This window comes from Neovison vison, chromosome 8, assembly GCF_020171115.1.
Source record: "Neovison vison isolate M4711 chromosome 8, ASM_NN_V1, whole genome shotgun sequence".
Classification (NCBI taxonomy): Eukaryota; Metazoa; Chordata; class Mammalia; order Carnivora; family Mustelidae; genus Neogale; species Neogale vison.
Genome location: NC_058098.1, coordinates 38820806 through 38838289, shown reverse-complemented (window position 1 = coordinate 38838289; position 17484 = coordinate 38820806). Strand labels below are relative to the sequence as shown.

General features: G+C 36.4%; 1 protein-coding gene across 5 annotated transcripts in view; it reads left to right on the top strand.

Moving 5' to 3' along the window:
- TASP1 (taspase 1) overlaps positions 1–17484 on the top strand; it is a 283764-nt gene that overhangs the window by 102583 nt on the left and 163697 nt on the right. For 4 of the 5 annotated variants that reach the window (XM_044263461.1, XM_044263466.1, XM_044263465.1 and 1 more), the window contains 2 exons: positions 10902–11021; positions 16307–16385. In XM_044263461.1, coding sequence (XP_044119396.1) covers positions 10902–11021; positions 16307–16385 — 199 coding nt within the window. The remainder of the gene's footprint in view (positions 1–10901; positions 11022–16306; positions 16386–17484) is intronic. The other variant, XM_044263464.1, reaches the window with a different exon arrangement.

Sequence of the window (17484 nt, the reverse complement as noted above, 5' to 3'; positions counted from 1 at the left end):
GAGGCCTCAGGACTTGCAGAAACAGTATTTTGGTATGGGATGGGGAGCAGGGGTGTGGGGAGCCACTTTTACATTGGACAAAGTGAGAGTGAGGGGGAGTGTCTATCTGCTATTACTTTAGAGAGTCAGGGTTCTCTTTGGAGAAGAGGGAGGAGGGCTGGACCTTTGCTGGGATTTAGGTGACACACAGAGAAAATTGTTGCCTATGAGATTTACTTTATTCAGTTCATTCATTCAACAAGTATTTTTTTCATAGAACCAACTTTGCCTTTTTTTCCAATCCATTTATTTAATGTTTATTTTTCTTTCACTAATTTTTCATCTTATTTTTGTTTTCTTCTTTTTCTTTGTGTTTATATTGTTCTGAAACTTCTTTAGTTGGACACTTAGGTCATGTTTTGTTCTTTTCTAATATCAACATTTTGGGTATAAGTTTTTCTCTATGTACCACTTTTGCTGTATTCCACAAGTTTTGAAATGTAATATTTTTATTCATTATTTTTTTATTTCTATTTAGACTTCTTGTTTGATTCATAAGTTATTTTGAAATATTTTTTTCTTTTTGAATTTCCAAATTTTGTTTACTTCTATTGACTCCTAACTTAGTTGTATCATAGTCAGAGAGCATATTCTATTTGATATTATTTCCTGAAATTTGTTGTAACTTAGTTTGTGCTTTTGTATATGATCAGGTTTTATAAATATTTATATGCATTTGAAAATGTTTCCTTTTGGTGTAGCCACTCTGGAGATTGGCTACAATCTCCAGATTGTATGGAGGTTCCTCAAAACAAATTTTTTTTTAAAAAGATTTTATTTATTTATTTAACAGACAGAGATCACAAGTAGGCAGAGAGGCAGGCAGAGAGAGAGGGGGAAGCAGGCTCCCTGCCGAGCAGAGAGCCCCATGTGGGGCTCAATCCCAGGACCCTGAGATCATGACCTGAGCTGAAGGCAGAGGCTTAACCCACTGAGCCACACAGGTGCCCCCCTCAAAAATTTAAAAATAGAACTACCTATGATCCAGTAATTGCTCTTGTAGATATTTACTCAAAGTATACAAAAATATAGATACAAAGAGGTACATGCACCCCAGTGTTTATTGCAGCATTATTAATAATAGCCAAACTATGGAGAGAGCCCAAATGTCCATTGATTAATGAATAGATAAAGAAGAGGTGTTACTATGAAGTACTACTCAGCCTTCGGAAAAATGAAATCTTGCCATTTGCAACGACATGGATGGAGCTGGAGAGTATAATGCTAAGTGAAATAAGTTAGAGAAAGACAAATACCATATAATCTCATTCATATGTGGAATTTAAGAAAGAAAACAAAGAGGCAACCCACGGAATGGGAGAAGATATTTGCAAATGACAGTACAGACAAAAGGTTGATATCCAGGATCTATAATGAACTCCTCAAACTCAACCCACACGAAACAGACAAACACATCAAAAAATGGGCAGAAGATATGAACAGACACTTCTCCAATCAAGAAATACAAATGGCTATCAGACACATGAAAAAATGCTCATCATCATTAGCCCTCAGGGAGATTCAAATTAAAACCACATTGAGATATCACCTTACACCAGTTAGAATGGCCAAAATTAACAAAACAGGAAACAACATGTGTTGGAGAGGATGTGGAGAAAGGGGAACCCTCTTACACTGTTGGTGGGAATGCAAGTTGGTGCAGCCTCTTTGGAGAACAGTGTGGAGATTCCTCAAGAAATTAAAAATAGAGCTTCCCTACGACCCTGCCATTGCACTCCTGGGTATTTACCCCAAAGACACAGATGTCGTGAAAAGAAGGGCCATCTGTACCCCAATGTTTATAGCAGCAATGGCCACAGTCGCCAAACTATGGAAAGAACCAAGATGCCCTTCAACGGATGAATGGATAAGGAAGATGTGGTCCATATACACTATGGAGTATTATGCCTCCATCAGAAAGGACGAATATCCAACTTTTGTAGCAACATGGACGGGACTGGAAGAGATTATGCTGAGTGAAATCAGTCAAGCAGAGAGAGTCAATTATCATATGGTTTCACTCATTTGTGGAGCATAACCAATAGCATGGAGGACAAGGGGCGTTAGAGAGTAGTAGGGAATTTGGGTAAATTGGAAGGGGAGGTGAACCATGAGAGACTATGGACTCTGAAAAACAGTCTGAGGGGTTTGAAGTGGCGGGGGGGTGGGAGGTTGGGGTACCAGGTGGTGGGTATTATAGAGGGCACAGCTTGCATGGAGCACTGGGTGTGGTGAAAAAATAATGAATACTGTTTTTCTGAAAATAAATAAATTGGGAAAAAAAAAAAAGAAAACCCAAAAAAAAAAAAAAAAAAAAAAAAGAAAACAGCTGAATATATAGGAAGGGGGAAATCAAAAAAGGAGAGAAGGAAACAAACTGTAAGAGACTCTGAACAATAAAGAACAAATTGAGGGTTGATGGAGGGAGGTGGGTGGGGGATGGGCTAGATGGGTGATGGGTATTAAAGAGGTACTTAGGATGAGCACTGGCTTTTGTATGTAAGTGATGGATCACTGAATTCTATTCCAGAAATCAATATTGCATTGTGTGTTAACTAACTAAAATTTAAATTAAAAAAAGAAAATAATGTTAGCCCTCTAATTGTTGGGAACAGAATTCTATAAAAGCTAGGCAATCACACTTTTTAATATATAATTTGGGTCTTCTGTTTCTTACTGGTAGTTGAAAGAAATGTATTGAAATATCTCATTATGAGTATGGTTTGTTGCTTTCTCCTTGTTGGTATGCTCTTGCTTTATATACATTTGAGCTATTCTTATTTGGTATATGCAAATTTAGAATTTCTCTCTCTATCTGGTGTTAAACTTTCAGCATTTATCATGTAGAGATTTTATCTCTATTAATAACTTTTGTCTTAACACTTAATTTGCTCAACATTAATATAGTTACATTGTTTGGATTGGTACCTGCTTGGCATATCACGTTTCCCTCCATCCTTTTACTTTCAACTTTTCCATATCCTTATGCTTTAGGTATATCTCTGATGAATAACATACAGCCATATTTCAAAATCTAACCTGACATTCTAATAACATGTTATTATTTTTAAAGACAATATTAGTTTCGATTTACATGCTGTTTTGCTATTTTATTTGCTTCCTTTCATGCCTGATTATCCTTCTTGGATTATTGTCTTAAGTCTGTTTGAGCTGCTTTAACAACATACCATAGACTGGGTGGCTTATAAACAACAGAAATTTGTTTCTCACAGTTCCGGAGTCAGGGAAGTCCAGCATCGAAACCCAGGCAGTTGAGAGCTTGCTTCCTGGATGGCCATCTTTGTGCTATAACCTCATATGGCAGAAGGGGTAGGGGAGCTTCTTGGGTGTCTCTAGAAGGGCATTAATCCCATTCATAAGGGCTCTGCCATCTTTCAGTGCCCCCACCTCCTAGTAGCATCACATTGGCAGCTGGAATTTCAACATGTGAATTTTGGAAGGATACAAACATTCACAACAACAAGTAAATTTTTATTTCATTTTATTTATTTAGTTAACAAATGTCTGTAGAAATCTTTGTTGCAGACATTTGGGATGCATCAGTAAACGAAAAGATTTCTACCCACACTGAGTGTACTTTCTAAGAGACTGAGTTGTTGAGAGGCAAGATTTGTTTATTTTCATCTTTTTCTTAATTAGGGAATAACCAGTGTTGACCTCACAGTAAGTGTCAGGCAGGGAAGGACACAAACATTCAAATCGTAGCAATTATTTTCCTCTTTTTGAAGTATGTAATTTACTTGCTTATTCATGCATCCATTCAACAAATCTTTATTGAATGCCTAAGAGATGTGAAGTGCTTTTCTCAGTGCTTAGCAAATGGCAGTGAATAAACCATAGAAAGAGTGCCGCCTTTTGTGGAGCTTCTAGTCTTGAGGGGGAGGTTGGCAATTTAAGTAATGCAAAAATCAACTGTGCAGTTTAGGAGATGTCGAGATGTTATAGAAAAAAAATAAAGTTTAGCCAAGAAAGGGAGATTAGGTCTGCTTATGAGTAGATGGTAGGGAGGACTTAGAGGTCAGATTGTAGTAAAAGGAATGGTCCTTCAGGTGTTCGTTAAATGCAGGTTGCTTGGTGGTAGACTCACTTTACTTACTCATTTAAAAATGTCTTTATTTTATTTTTGTTCCTAAAAGATAATCTTGTTGGGCACCTGCTTCTAGGTTTATAGTTACTTTTCTCTGAGTAGCTTGAAGATTTGCCACAGTCTTCTGGCTTTTGTTGGGCTTCTGGCAGTTTTGTCATTCTATTGTGGGTGATCTTTTCTTTCTAGCTGGCTCCTTTCCTTTCTCTGTGGCCTCTGGGAGATCTGGATTCTTACATCTCATCAGTTCTGGGAAATTTTAGCCTTTCCTCTTTCATTATTTTCTCTTCTTTATTCTGCCTGTTCCTTCCAGTTGGACATATGTTAGACTTTCTCTCACCCATACTTTTTTTTCCATCTCTTTCATGTTTTACTACTTAACAGTTACTAAATAGTTGTAATCAACTGTGTATTAAATGTTATATAAATATAAATGTATTATAGTATTAGGACAGAAATAGATAATTTGTTCATGACTTGAGGTTTTGAATTCTTCATTGTGTACTTTTAGATAAATGCATCAGCTATTGATTTTTTTTAGAGGTAAAGCTTATGTGTGGTGCAATGCTTATATCTTAAGTATATAATTTGATGAATTTCGACATGCATAAAGCCATGTAGTCCATACCACTATCAAAATATAAAACATTGGCATTACTTCAGAAGGTTTTCTCATGCCCCTTCATAGTCAAGACCCCTGCTAAGACAACCATTTTTCTGATTCTTTTTCACTGCAGAGCAGTTTTACCTTTTCTAAACTTTAGTGTAAATGGGATCATATATTATATAGTCTGTTGTGTCCAGCTTCTTTTACTCAGTGGACACCTAAATGATTATCCATATTGTTGTACATATCACTAGTTCCTTTTTATTACTTGGACAGTCCTCCCCTGTTGCCTTTATCACAATTTGTGTATGCATTTCCCTCTTGATAGGCATTTGGGTTGTTTCCAGCTTTTGACTGTTGCAGTTAAAAGTGCTGTGAACATTTTTGACAAGTCTTTTGTTTTATGTATTTTGATTTCTCTTGGGTAAATATTTAGGGTTTTAATTGCTGCATGCATGTTTAATTTAAAATTAATTTTTTTAAAATTTTACTTTATTTTTTCAGTGTTCTAAGATTCCTAGTTTATGCACCACACCCAGGGCTCCATGCAATACATGCCCTCCTTAATACCTACCACCAGTCTCATCCATCCTTCCACCACCCCCCTTTCCAAAACCCTCGGTTTGTTTCTCAGAGTCCACAGTCTCTCATGCTTTGTCTCCCCCTCCGATTTCCCCCAGTTCACTTTTCCTTTCCTTCTCCTAATGTCCTCCATGTTATTCCTTAAGCTCCACAAGTAAGTGAAACCATATGATAATTGATTCTCTCTGCTTGACTTATTTCTCTCAGCATAATCTCCTCTAGTCTCGTCCATTTTGATATAAAAGTTGGGTATTCATCCTTTCTGATGGAGCCGTAATATTCCGTTATATATATGGACCATATCTTCTTTATCCATTCATCTGTTGAAGAGCTCTTGGTTCTTTCAACAGTTTGGCAACTGTAGCTATTGCTGCTATGAACATTGGGGTACATATGGCCCTTCTTTTTACTACATCTGTATTTTTGGGGTAAATACCCAGTAATACAATTGCAGGGTCATAGGATAGCTCTATTTTTAATTTCTTAAGGAATCTCCACACTGTTTTTCCAAAGTGGCTGCACAAATTGCATTTCCACCAACAGTGTAAGAGGGTTCCCCTTTCTCCACATCCTCTCGAACACTTGTTGTTTACTGTCTTGTTAATTTGGGGCATTCTAATTGGTGTAAGGTGGTATCTCAATGTGGTTTTGATTTGAATCTTCCTGATGGCTAATGATGACAAACATTTTTTCATGTGTCTGGTAGCCATTTGTGTGTCTTCTTTGGAGAATTTAAAATTTTTGATTTAGAATTTAAAAATTGTGATTAATATTTATTCCAGAAATACAAGAAGCCAAATCAGAACTTTTAAACCAATATTTGTAGTCACTGAGGCTTATTCTCTAAGTATTTTGATCAGATGTATGCAGTGTAATGATCAGGCTAATATTATCTTAAGGACTTCATCAGACTTATAATTCTTAAATTCCTCAATTTTTACTTTAATTCCAGTATATCTTGGGTTTACTTTCCTTAACCAGTGGTTCATTATAAGTATAAAATAATTTTAATTTAACAGCATATGACTAAGAATAAAAATGATTTAAAGCTGTATGAAACTACCCTTGTGGTTTTTACTCTTCAGATATGTAATAATTTAAGTCATGAGTATGTTCATCTGGTCTCTTCCATCACTTACACGTGCCCTCTCAACATGCACACTGAGGCTCTTGAACTTCTCCATTTTGAAACAAACAAACCCATAGTTCATTATTTGAAATATTATTTTAAAAACCAAGATTAAAACCATGACTTTTTCTACCTCGAATGTTGCAAGCCTCAGAAGACTGTCTAGGTGTTCTGCCATTTGGAAAACATTGTCTTCTGCTGTATTTAAGGGTTTAGAATTTTTAGGTAATCCTCTGGAGCTTTGTTATGGTATGAACTTTAATTAAAGTTGTGTAGTGTAGATATATTAAAGCCCCATAAAAGCATGGTTAACCCACTTCATTTTTATTTTGAGCTAAAAATGTTTCTGTTAACTTTTGTTGAGTGATTTAAGGAATAAATAACAATTTTTTAATAATTTTTTTTTCTGTAGTAGATATGTTTGACTCTAATTTGTGTAGCATTGCAAAGGTATTTAATGCATACTTATTAAGCAAAGATAATAAGGGATTATTTAAGAATAGACATCTTGACTATAATTAACAGAAACATCATTTATAATACTGGGCATCAGAAGGGTGATTTTCTTTTTTTAATTTAAATTCAATTAGTGAACATATAATACATTATTAGTTTTGGATGTAATGTTCAGTGATTCATTAGTTGTGTATAACACCTGGTGCTCATCACGTCCTGTGCCCTCCTTAATACCCATCACCCAGTTACCCCATCCCCCCACCCATCTTCCTTTCCACAACCCTCAGTTTGTTTCCTGGAATCAAGAGTCTCTCATGGTTTGTCTCCCTCTCTGATTTCTTCCCATTCAGTTTTTCTTCCCCAGAAGGGTAATTTTCCTTGGAGAGAGGGAAAAGGTCATTGGGTATTCTTATTTCCAAATTTTCCTTGGTTTCAGCCAAGCCAGGTATGGGACTCGATCCCAGGACCCCGAGATCATGACCTGAGCCGAAGGCAGCGGCTCAACCCACTGAGCCACCCAGGTGCCCCAGGGATTTGTTCTTTTTGAAGTAGTTATGTTTTACTTAATTTGATTTTACAGTGATTGTGTAATAGCCATCTCCAGATTAGAGCAGAGAAAAATTAAAACTTTTGACATTAAGCCCAACATGATTACTAGTTTATTGGTGAGTTGAAGAAAGTTTTATTTCCGTGTTTTTCATAATACATGCAATCTCTATGCCAACTCAATATACATGTGTTTATTATAAGGGGAACTATATGATTTATACAGTTACTTTTTAGTCACTCTTTTATCAAATAAGTATTGGAAATAGCATGTTTCAGTTGAGGACAATAGGTACATGTGTACCTATGTGGAGCATGTACTTTTAAGTATTTATGGAGTGTAAGAGCACAATAGTAGCTCTATATACTAACAGTCATTGTGTGTTTTTTAACCTTTCTAGGATTTCATTTCTGTACAAATGAGTTTTGTGAAATTATTATGGCTAAAATACCAGTGTTTGTCATTCACTTAATTTATCTACACTTCATAAAAATGCTTAAATCTTACTTCATCATCCTTAAATTTGCCTTTCAGTATGTGAAATCTATGAACTAATTCTTGAATATTTATGAAGTAATTCTGATTTTTGCAGGTGTTGCAAGTCCCTAGGAATATTTAGCTTAATTTGGAACAGAATTCTGTAGTTTTTGCTTGATTTTTCATTCTTTCATTCTTAAAAACCAAGTTACAGTAAATCCATCTACATGTAATATTTTTGTATCTTTCTCTAGTAGTTTGATTAGATAAGAGTCTTTATAGTTTATGATATCCTGATGAAATGCTAAGAAAATTGTTTTATAAGTAATGCATATCATTGTGTATACATTATCTATCCCCTCAGCTAAAATTCTGTTTTACAGAATGCTTGGGATCAGCAGTCACAGTTTATATATTCTAATGAAGAATACCCTTTCCTGACTTTATTGTTGTTAAGGAAAGTATCTTATAGTTTCTGTTTATTTGTATGAGAGTTTTCTGTTTCTAAAAGAAAGAGGTATGTATGAGATCAGTATGTTAAGACACTTTACGGTATATTCATTGTGGTATGATCATGGTGATATGCTGCCAATTGATAGTTGCACCAGGTAGAACTTAAATCTTTTATGTTGACATAATGCTAATGCTGAAGTTTCTCCTTCAGCAGATTTGTGCCCATAAACTTATTTGCCTTAAAATGAGTAGAGCAGATGTTTGGCTGATAATGAATCCCATAGGATGGTATTTTACCTTGTTTCTTAAGGTAGGGTCTGAGGACCCCAATATCAGCATTGCTGGAGAGGTTGTTAAGTGGAGAGTCTTGACCAGTGCCAGATTACTTAATCAGAATCTACATTTAACAGGTTTTCAGATTTGTGTGTACATTAAACTTTGAGAAGGCCTCCTGTTGAAGACATAAGACCTGGCATCTGAAAAGGAACAGACATCTCTATTTGAGGTTGCAAGGGTGTAAAGATATAGGAATTATTTCCTAGAATAATGAAGGAAATGTTTCCCCTTTAAAGTACATTTCTCTTTAGGGTTCTTCTTCTTCTTCTTTTTTTTTTCCCCTGGAATAAAATGCCTAATGCAATTGTTTACTTTTATACTTTTATCTTACCTACCAAAGAAAATAAACTTTACTTCTTCCAGCAAATGAGGAAACCTAGTTATTGTTAAGTCTTCCCTAAGGTAGTGGCATCCTCTGGATTTGCATGAAACTGAGTGTTGAGAAAAGAGATGGGAAACTGAGGCCTTGATATTAGAATGGCCTTGCATGTATCATCACTTGTTTTTCTTGTTTCTGTGACACCCTAGATGCAGACATGCTTTATATCCTCCTAACTGAAGATTAAGTATGCCTCCATGTCTGCTGTATGTAAAATCAGTCAGTCAGCCCTTTCCTCAGAGAGTTTACAGTCAGGTTAGGGAGCTATCTTTGGAACTCAGGCAGACTGCCACCTGCGCAACTGTGGTATTCCTGGATATAGCCTAGACTTTCCCTGGCTGTGGTTAAAAGGGAGAGAGGGAATAAAACACTTATTTCAGTCAGCTACATGTTTTCTATTAAAGTAAGTAGTGTCCTAGTGTATCAGTATATTTAAGAGGAGTTAGAATCTAGAGCAAAAACCAAAGAAATGTAAATGTCTAGTTGTACCTTCTCCTAACAGACTTCATGTAATATTTATTGAGGCATACTCTACTTCTGGATTTTTAAATTTGCTTGAAGTAAAAAACTTGTGCTTGCACTATTTCAGAACTCCCTTCAATGTTGCTCACCTTCTAAGGTGGCCCTAGTAACTCACTGACTTTTCTGGGGATTGCCTGAGAGTGTCATTTGAAAACTCTTTAGCCAGGGATCCCTCAGTACAAATGAAGTATTGCTTAGCAGTATGGGCAATAAACTACGCAGGAGGAGGAGCTGGTCTTGTTGAGCCTGGAGTTGTGCCTGGGCTCTTTTATGCATTTTGGGGGGTGGGGCAGAGGGTGGGAGTCTTGGGTTGTGGGGCATAGTTTAAAAACCAGAACTCTAGAGTGAGAACATTGCAATGACTGTTGTTAAAGACCTGCTGTAGCCTCCCTTGTTAATATACACAAAGAGATAATTTTTTTGAAACTTTTTCCCTGTTTTCTGTGATTCTGATTTTTACCCAGAATCGTAAGGTTTGTCTGTCTTGCACAGGTGACCCAGAAATCTTTGAGGTAGGAGACAGCTGCTTGTAGTCAATATATGTGAAAAGCCTTAAGTATTTCACATATATTGGGATTTGGGACAAGATACAGAAATGCAAAGATACCTCCCAGGAATGTACAATTTTCTGCAATATAGTTGGCAAGCATATTATTAATATAGCAGTGGAAGGAGGTGGCCATCAATTTCTCACAAGCAAGGAATTATAAAAGATAATTGTAACATAGTATACTTCAAGATTGTAACCACCATTCTCTTTATTTATTGTATTAAATATATTATTTTTAGAAATTTATGTACAATATTTTTAGAAGTACTAGAAATGACACTTATTGGTTCATTTATACCATAGATCTTCTCCTCTTACAAATTTTCAATCATGAACTTAATACTGGAGATTAAGGGGACACTGCGATATGCTATTTTATATTAGATTGTGTTTTTTCTTTCTCCCTTAGGAATGCTAGGCTTATTATTAGAGAAAAGCAACAAGACACTTTTTGCTCAGGATCTTTCAGTAGAAAATACATTTTGATTTGAATAGGGTTTTAGTGGCAACTTGATAATAGATTGGTACTAATATTAATAGGTTAATAAATATTAATAGGTTAATAAATATTAATAGATTAATATTAATAACTTGATAATAGATTAATAGATTAAGAGTTTGCTGAATTATGTCATGATTGTATTGAAAAGTGCTGTGTGGTCATATCAAATTGTGACACTGTGTGCTCAGTGAGTGCTCATATCCTGTTCACTCTCTAGGAGAATGACTCAGGCACTTTGGACACAGTGGGCGCTGTAGTGGTGGACCATGAAGGGAATGTTGCTGCTGCTGTCTCCAGTGGAGGCTTGGCCTTGAAACATCCAGGGAGAGTTGGACAGGTAAGTATTACAGGGTTTTTAAACTAGCTTTTCAATTTAAAACACAGAATTTTCTAGCTCACCATTTTTTTAAGCCAGCAAAACGTTTTTTTCATTTGAAAAAAAAATTATATTATTGTGATTTTTTTAAACATTTATATAATTCCAGATTCTAAAAAAAAACACCTCTCTCACAGAGTTCTTTTTGATCTTTAGCGTCAATAGTACTATTTTTTTTACAACAACAGGCTGAGTATTGGGTATTTAGTAGACATTAAAAAAAAAAAATGAGTTGATCTTCATTTTCTTTCTTTGCAAATGTCATTCTCTATAGGAGTAAACACCACCTAACTATATTGTTGTTGCTTTTTAGGTGGGAAATGATTTTAGAGTAACATTGTGTATTTCCTCCATTCAAGGAATAGTAAAATTTTAATAGTAAAATTTAAAATAGTAAAATGTTAATGCTCCAAATTCCTCTTCTGATAAGGCACTTTAGGTATTTTATAGACTAACCAGTATTTAATGTCACCAACATATGATGACACCACTCAAGAAATCTTTCTGATTTGTGTGTAACTGGCATATTCCCAGTTCACTTGCACATCTTCACCATTCCTCCTCCCCCCATCTCCAAACTTTAGTTCTGTACTGAGAATGGTATTTCACAATCCATTTGATCTAGTAAGCTTTCTGAGCATAAACCAATTTGGTACATTACTTATGGGCTTAATAAATATTTGTTGAGTGAACTAATGATTCCTGGAGTCTGTTAAAGTAGTTGCAAGCATTATGCTTAAGCTCAATACTTAGATCTCATGTTACATGTAGAGCACTGCTTGGCATTCTCTGTATGTATGCCTTGTCTCTCACATTTGAAAAAGAGTAAGTATCACAGTTGTTTTGGACATGGTGGTTAATGAATGCTTGGAATAGAGTGATCTGATTCATGGAGGACATCTTTGCAAATCTCCAAGTGATATACCCTGATCTGCCCTTTATGGGTATAAGCCTCTTAAAATCCCATGGGGGGACGGGGTAGGGAAGACTAATTAATTTTGTGCTACTCTTTGCCTACTGTACAGGGGGATTTATGGGGAATGATTACTCAACATGTGTACAATGCTTTGAGCTCATTATAAAAAGCCTTTGTCTGGTCATGGTGTTTTTCCACATTATGAAGCCCTGTGTATTTATCAAGTTTGGAATAAGAACCAAGCTTGGCATATCAGATTTGGATGCCTGGGTGGAGAAAGAGAGAGAAAAGCCAGCATAGCTGCCTTCGTTGCCTTGCAATTCCCATGACTTTCTTACTGTTTTTTGTTTGTTTTGGTTAGCAGAATAGCAACAGCAGAACCAAGGATAGTTCTGGTCTATGTTAGGAGGATATTACATTGAACAATCTTGAAGCCATTCTGCCACTACACATGGGACTGTCCTGGAAAAAGAAATACTTCTGTAAAACTTAAACATACTGATTTGCCCCAATTAGCTAGTGTATGAAGACTTAGTTTGTGAGAGATGAAAATCAGGAAAGGGTGTGGTGGGTAAGGGTAAAGGTACTTACCAGGAAAATGCATTTGCTTAATTGGATTATATTGCTTGGATAGAGGAGCTGTAATAAGCCTGGAAATATGAAAGCATCGGTTGACAGTAGGAAACCATTCTTCTTGATGATCCAGAGGGAAGGAAATAAAATATACAAAGTGTTGAAAAAAAAAGACTTTTAAAAATATGCTAGAAATAGATGCTTTTAAATACATTTTAAGTGTACAGTGAACTGTTTCAAAGTCTTAGCATTTAATTACCCTGCTCTAGACATATGATAACTGTTCATATGGTGACGTGGCAATTTGAATTAGAATTTATTTACTTGGCTTACCAACAATAGTTAGAATTTACAACTGGGACTCAAGAAAGGAATGATTACATCCCACTCTCAACTCAGCCCCACACAAATACGCAGTTGAGTTTAGTGATTAAGAGTGTGAATTTTGGATTCAGATAAACCTTTATTCTAATCTCACTTCTCCCTTATTGTAAACAAATTGTTCAACGTCTTTTTTTTTTTTTTGAAGATTTTATTTATTTATTTGACAGACAGAGATCACAAGTAGGCAGAGAGGCAGGCAGAGACACAGAGGGGAAGCAGGCTCCCTGCTGAGCAGAGAGCTCGATGTGGGGCTTGATCCCAGGACCCTGAGATCATGACTGGAGCCAAAGGCAGAGGCTTTAACCCACTGAGCCACCCAGGCGCTCCTGTTAAACATCTTTAAGCTCCACTTTCCACAACTGTAAAATGGGTATAGTTACCTTACGAAGTTCTAGAAGATTAAATGACATATTTAAATTGCTTGCCATAGTCCCTCATAATATAGCTATATATTAGCTAGAACTGTCTCTTGCTATGTACAGTAAGTGTGTTCATTCATGTGATCCTACAGAAACATTATAAGGTGGGGGTTTTTGTTATGCTCATTTTATAAAGGAAAAGAAGTTCCAAAAAAGATTGAATAATAATAATAATGATATTTATATGATCTATTTTTACTGAATGTTAATACCTTTGTTAAATGTTGAGGAAGTTTTACTACTAAAAAGAAGAAAGCTTATTTTTATTTTTTAAAACCCTGCTTAAGGTTATTATTATTATTTTTTTTAAGATTTATTTGTTTATTTTAGAGAGAGCTGGTGGGGGTGGTGCAGAAGGAGAGAGAGAGAAGCAGACTCTTGGCTGAGCATGGAGCCTGATGTGGGACACAGTCACAATCCTGAGATCGTGACCAGAGCCAAAATCAAGAGTTGGATACTTAGCCACCTGTGCCACCTAAGTGCCCCAAGCTTGTGATATTTTATCCAAAGAAGTCTCTGGTTCTTTCTTTTATCTGACCTATCACTGTCTCAGCTCAACTGGTTTCAGAAGTTTAAGATGGAAGACAACTTTAGATCATGAAATTGTGGGGAAGTGGCATAAGGGGAATTCGCTTAGAGAGAAGAAACAAAGAGTAAGAGTAAGTCTTCTTCTTCTTCTTTTTTTTTTTCTTAAAAAAAGGACCCCTGTAGGTTCCGAAGAGGTGTCCTTATGGCCTTATTTGCTATTTTTGGGTCCAGGCTCCTGGTCAAGATAATTGTGGTGAATGGCAAGGATAGTGGGTTTTCAGTGAAGGCAATGACCAGGTTTTCAGTGAAGGAAGAGTAGGCCCTTCCCCTCAGGTGGCTTATTCTCTGAGGCTTTGGCTCACCTAGGAACTGTCCCAGGTAATACCAGTTGAATGGCTTATTCCACAAGTTTGCCAGTTTGGTTCTGAAATCCATGTGCAGAATCCCTTCTATAGGGCTTTCAGTTCCCACTCTGACCCAACAATCTTGTGTATTTTAGAAGCATGGTGTTTTCAAAGGCAATAATAGATTTTCTACTCTTTGCCAAATTGGCAATGTTGTATTGAATTCTTTGTTCTACTTATAAGACTATTGCCGGTGACAACTGAGGGTGGCAGCTGTGGGTCACATGAGCATGGGAGACTTCATCTCCAATTATCTTGGACATTGGATTATTTCTCAAGGAGAGTGATTAAGGGCGTAGGGTGTGTGTGTGTGTGCATCTCAAAGTGTTGAGGAACAGTTCACAAATCTAGTATTCTCTTGAGTGAGAAAAGAGTAATCAGGGCACTCAGATAACTGTTTTAAAAGAATTTAGAGGACTTCAGCAGGGAAGGTAAAGTAATTCCAGAGAGTAGAACCAGGATTAGCAGGTGAAAGTTATGATAAAGCGGTTGTTCATTAAAGCAATCTAAGGAAGAACTTTAAGCCAAAGGTAAGTGTCCAAAAGGGGAATGTGTTCCCTCATGAAGTATCAAGGTTCTTGGTATGAGAAGTGCCTGGGATATTTCATGGAAATTCCTGCTCTGGATAGAATATTGAAGCAAATGAGTTCTGAAGTCCTTATTAGAAAAAAAAAGGAATATTGTAGAAAGCTGGTCTGTCTAGTTCCCATCTTAGCTTCTTTCCCCACTCCTTACAAGTGATCTCTTTGAAAAGAATAGTTACTATTTTATGGGAGTATTTTTTCCTTCATTAGTCAGAAGTCATACTGAAAACTCCATGTATTGTGGCTTGTCGTCGTTGTCTTTTTTTCACTCAATAATATTTTTGGAGTGTTTATTAGTTTCTAAAAATCTTTTTGAAAAAGTTGAATTCTTTATTTTGAACTCTCTGCAATGAATACTGCATATTGCTGGGCAAATGTTTAACCATTTCTTTACCGATGGACATCTGTGCTTTCAATTTTCCATTCTTTACCAAACTTGTGGTGGTGCATATTCTTGAGCAGACTTCCTTGTATTCTCTATGCTGGCTACCAAAGGGGTTTTCTACTTCTGCTTCTAACTAAGGACTGGAAAAGTTAACAGTTTTATTTCCCCACCCATAGGCAGAGAAGTCATTGTGGATATTGAAGAGATGAATCCAGACATTCTGGGTGGCATTATTAAAAACAAAATAAAGATGATTGTTATATTCTTTTATAAAACCACAGTAATTTGTGTTATTGGTGGTTTCAGGCATATAAATCTGTTCTACTGCCTCATAAAGTAATTAACTTGAATTGATCTTTTTGGCTCCTTTCTTTATATCTGGGGAATCTAGATTCTCCAGATATAGAATCTAGTTCACAGTGGTGAACATATACTGGGCCCTTTGGTAGTAACTGTTTGCAGTTCCTGCTGTGCCACTTTGAGGGAGGCATGGCAGAAGCCCTCCTCAATGGGGTTTTTTAGAGTATGCCAGGAGGACCACCTGCATCCCAGCCCCCCTGCGGTCCTGGTTAATAATGCCAATTCCATGGGCAGCCTCCAGACCACTGAATCAGAATATCTGGGAACCATGTTCCTATCACCAAACTTCTCAAGCAATTTGACATATAACTTGTTTGAGAGCCACTATTTTAAGGCAACCGCATGATTTCAAGGAGCCAGAAGAGAGGAATTTGTCTGAACTGGCTGACAAACTATAACTGGGGAAAGGTTGTTCAAGGAAAAAACTACTGCTGATGAGAGTCTAAAAACTTTCTTTTGCCCTTTTCTGAAAAATTTTAGATTAATACAGTAATTGAAGATACAGTTTAAAATAGAGTTAGAACCATTGTTTGGGCAGGTCTTACACAATCTCAGGTATTATTTCCCAGTTGATATGCATCATTATTAAACCAGGCTTTATTAGATGGGTATGATTTTTGTCTTTTGTTGAAAGCAAGTAATTACACATAATATTTATGAAATACATTATGTACCTATTTTCTCTTTTCCTAGGCTGCTCTTTATGGATGTGGCTGCTGGGCTGAAAATACTGGAGCTCATAATCCCTACTCTACAGCTGTGAGTACCTCAGGTATTTGCTGCTTTCATGACCATTTTTCATAACTGCTACATTGTAGGTCATTTAATGATTAAAAGGAATATTTTTGTGTAAACTTATAGCATGTGCTAAGGCACTGCATAGACTAGGGCATTTATGCCTGAAAGACTTTTGATATGTGGGAGATTTTAAGGATTGTTTCACAATGTAAGTATCCCAATGTAAACGTTTTGCTAACATTTCATTACAACTCTGGAGGTAACTATAAGTTACATTTTTAATGTTTTTTATTTTTTCTCTAGAGATTCAGGATAGTGCCAATTTAGATCACAAAAGATATAAAAGCAACAAGGTATTTCAAAAATTAGGTAATCTCTTGAATAAAATGTTGGGGCAGAAAATATAAGATGTATTTCAAAATGTATGTGTGTGTGTATGTGTGTGTATATGTATATATATATGTATTTATATGTGTATATATATATATGTATTTATATTTTAAACATTTTATTTATTTGAGAGAGAGAGAGTTCCATAAGCAGGGGAGGGGCAGAGGGAGAAGGAGAAGCAGACTGAACTACACAGAGAGGCTTGATCCCAGGACCCCAAGATCATGACCTGAGCTGAAGTCAGATGCTTAACCAACTGAGCCACCCAGGCTCTTCAAATTGTGTATTTTATAACATCTACTCCTCTAGCTACACTTTTAATTAAATGCAGGTCCTCTTTTTGTATCTGTGTTAGAAGTTGTTGTCATTCATCCTTTTTGATGGCTGAGTAATATTCCATTGTAGATACGTACCACATCTTCTTCATCCATTCATCTGATGAAGGGCATCTCGGCTCCTTCCACAGTTTGGCTCTTGTGGACATTGCTGCCATTTGCATTGACATGGATGGAAGTGGAGGGGATTATGCTAAGTAAAATAAGTCCAGCATAGAAAGACAGTTATCATACAGTTTAACTCATATATAGAACTTAAGGAATAGAGCAGAGGACCACAGGGGAAGAGAAGGGGACAAACCATGAGAGACTCTGGACTCTGTGAAATAAACTGAGGGTTACAGAAAGGAGGCTGGGTGAGGGGATGGGGTAACCAGGTGATGGGTATTAAGGAAGGTATGTGTTGGG